The sequence below is a fragment of the Empidonax traillii genome, unplaced genomic scaffold (genome assembly GCF_003031625.1).
Source record: "Empidonax traillii isolate 1590-97213 ecotype Southwest subspecies unplaced genomic scaffold, ASM303162v1 scaffold292:size1342341, whole genome shotgun sequence".
Classification (NCBI taxonomy): domain Eukaryota; kingdom Metazoa; phylum Chordata; class Aves; order Passeriformes; family Tyrannidae; genus Empidonax; species Empidonax traillii.
This window is the reverse complement of record NW_020955485.1, coordinates 1339870-1341772: the sequence shown is the minus strand read 5'-3', so window position 1 is coordinate 1341772 and position 1903 is coordinate 1339870. Positions and strand designations below refer to the sequence as shown.

The window sequence follows — 1903 nt, the reverse complement described above, 5'->3', positions numbered from 1 at the left end:
AAACTCCTGAGGTGAGGGGAGGAGGGGAATGTTGTGTCTAATGTAGTGGCTGTGTATTTTGGGAGGAAGAGGCAGGGCTGTTTATGTCTTCCCTAGAAGAACAGTGCCTGATGAGTTGGTCATTGGCTTGCACAGTTTCACGTGAGGGCTCTGGGTAAGAGCTCAAGCTGTCTGACTGCTGTGCTGTCTAAGAACATTGTTTGCAAGGAGGTCATTTACTTGTTTCTTCAAACAGAATTTAGCATTAATGGATTTTAATTCATTTACTTCTTTGGTAGAATGAAATTACTGACTAAACCAAGGGGCATCATTCTTTCAGAGGGGATGTACTTGGTTGTCTGTAGGAAGTTTGGAGTCAGTATTTTCCTACCACAAAGTATCAGTTCTTGGTTTGTCAGTGTTAAATTTTTGGCATTTATGGATCCTCCGATACAGAAACTTTAGCTTTTCATGGGTCGTTTATTTTGAAGCATTAATCATGTAAAAAAATTTTTGTTCCTGCGTGTTTTTGTCTTGTAGTATTTGGATTTCGCAGAATTTGAAGAAACAGTGCAAGTATTTAAAAAGGAATGTAAAATAAAAGGGAAGCCACTACCTAAACCAGCAGATGTTTCCTCAGAAGATCCATTGCCTGTTCAGGTAATGCATCATTTACATTGAGTAATGCTAGAAACAGTTAAAGGCCACTAAATGACCTGTGAGGTACTACAGCAGTGAGATTATCTGAACTGTCTGAACTGATTCTTGATTATTTGAAGAAGTCTTCTAGCAGTTTTCTTCCAGTACAGGAACGTTCATGTTTGGGTTTGGGTTTGGGGTTTTTTTCAGAACTTCAGTCCTTTTGAGCACAGTAGTTTTGATTCACACTGCTTTTAGTTTTTAGCTTACCATAGGTTGACAAGACTGATTTTCACACGCTCTGAACCTTTATTTTTCCCTTACAGTAAGGCTGGGTTCCCAGAACTTCTTGTACTCAGGGTTGCTTCAGGCTCTCAAAAATATTAAAAATACCTGGTGAAAGAATACTTAGTCAGTCATTGAACTGTGATAGATTTTTGGGTAAAACCTTTAATTTGAGATTTTCAGATGGCACTTGAATTCTTCATTCGCTAAACTACTGCTGAGAAAATGTAGCTCTTCTGCATTTGCTTTTTCACTGAATGCCTCTCCCCTTCACAGGAAGATCTGCTTGCAGCATTTGAAAGTGGTGAGCAGAAAGTTTTCCTCCAGCTCTGGGAGGAGCACGTTTCGTCTTTGGTGCAGGACAATGACCTGGTTGCTCAGAAGTTGGAGTTCTATCTTCACGTACACTTTGCCACCTTCCTCTTGAAACAAACTAGGGGAAAACCTGTAAGTTTGGTTCACAACTCAAACCTCAAATTGCTTTTGTTTGTTTTGCTTCATTTATCTGTCTTTAATGTGAATGAGGATGGGATAGTTTCTAAGAATTCCCAGAGCATGTATCCAGTTTTGGACCACAGTCTGTATTTTAGTTGAACCAGACCCTTTGTATTGTGAAGTACAGAGATGGAAGTGGGAGCTGCCCTCATCTTGGAGCTCCTGAAGTATTTTAACTTGGAAAATACTAGCATGCCAATACTTTCACATCTTCAATTGCAGAGCATGAAAGATTCTTAAAACACTTACTTTGCTTCCAGTTTGAACTGTAGCTGTGAGTTAAAATATAATAATTTCTGATGAAATGGGGAAGCTTAATCATAGAATTAACTGGGTTGGAAGAGACCTCCGAGATCATCAAGTCCCACCCTCGATCCAACCCCACTGGGATTACTAGATCATGGCACTCAGTGCCACATCCAGCCTCATCTTAAAAACCTCCAGGGACAGTGAATCCACCACCTCTGGGCAGGCCATTCCAATGCCTGATCACTCTCTCTTTAAA

General features: G+C 40.2%; 1 protein-coding gene across 1 annotated transcript in view; it reads left to right on the top strand.

Annotated features, from left to right (window-relative positions):
- Positions 1–302: 302 nt before the first annotated feature.
- Positions 303–1903, top strand: part of ARMC9 (armadillo repeat containing 9) — a gene marked incomplete at its 5' end in the record, with an annotated part of 63086 nt that continues 61485 nt past the window's right edge. Inside the window, 3 exons of the mRNA XM_027890592.1 lie at positions 303–376; positions 520–639; positions 1180–1350. Coding sequence (XP_027746393.1) covers positions 303–376; positions 520–639; positions 1180–1350 — 365 coding nt within the window. The remainder of the gene's footprint in view (positions 377–519; positions 640–1179; positions 1351–1903) is intronic.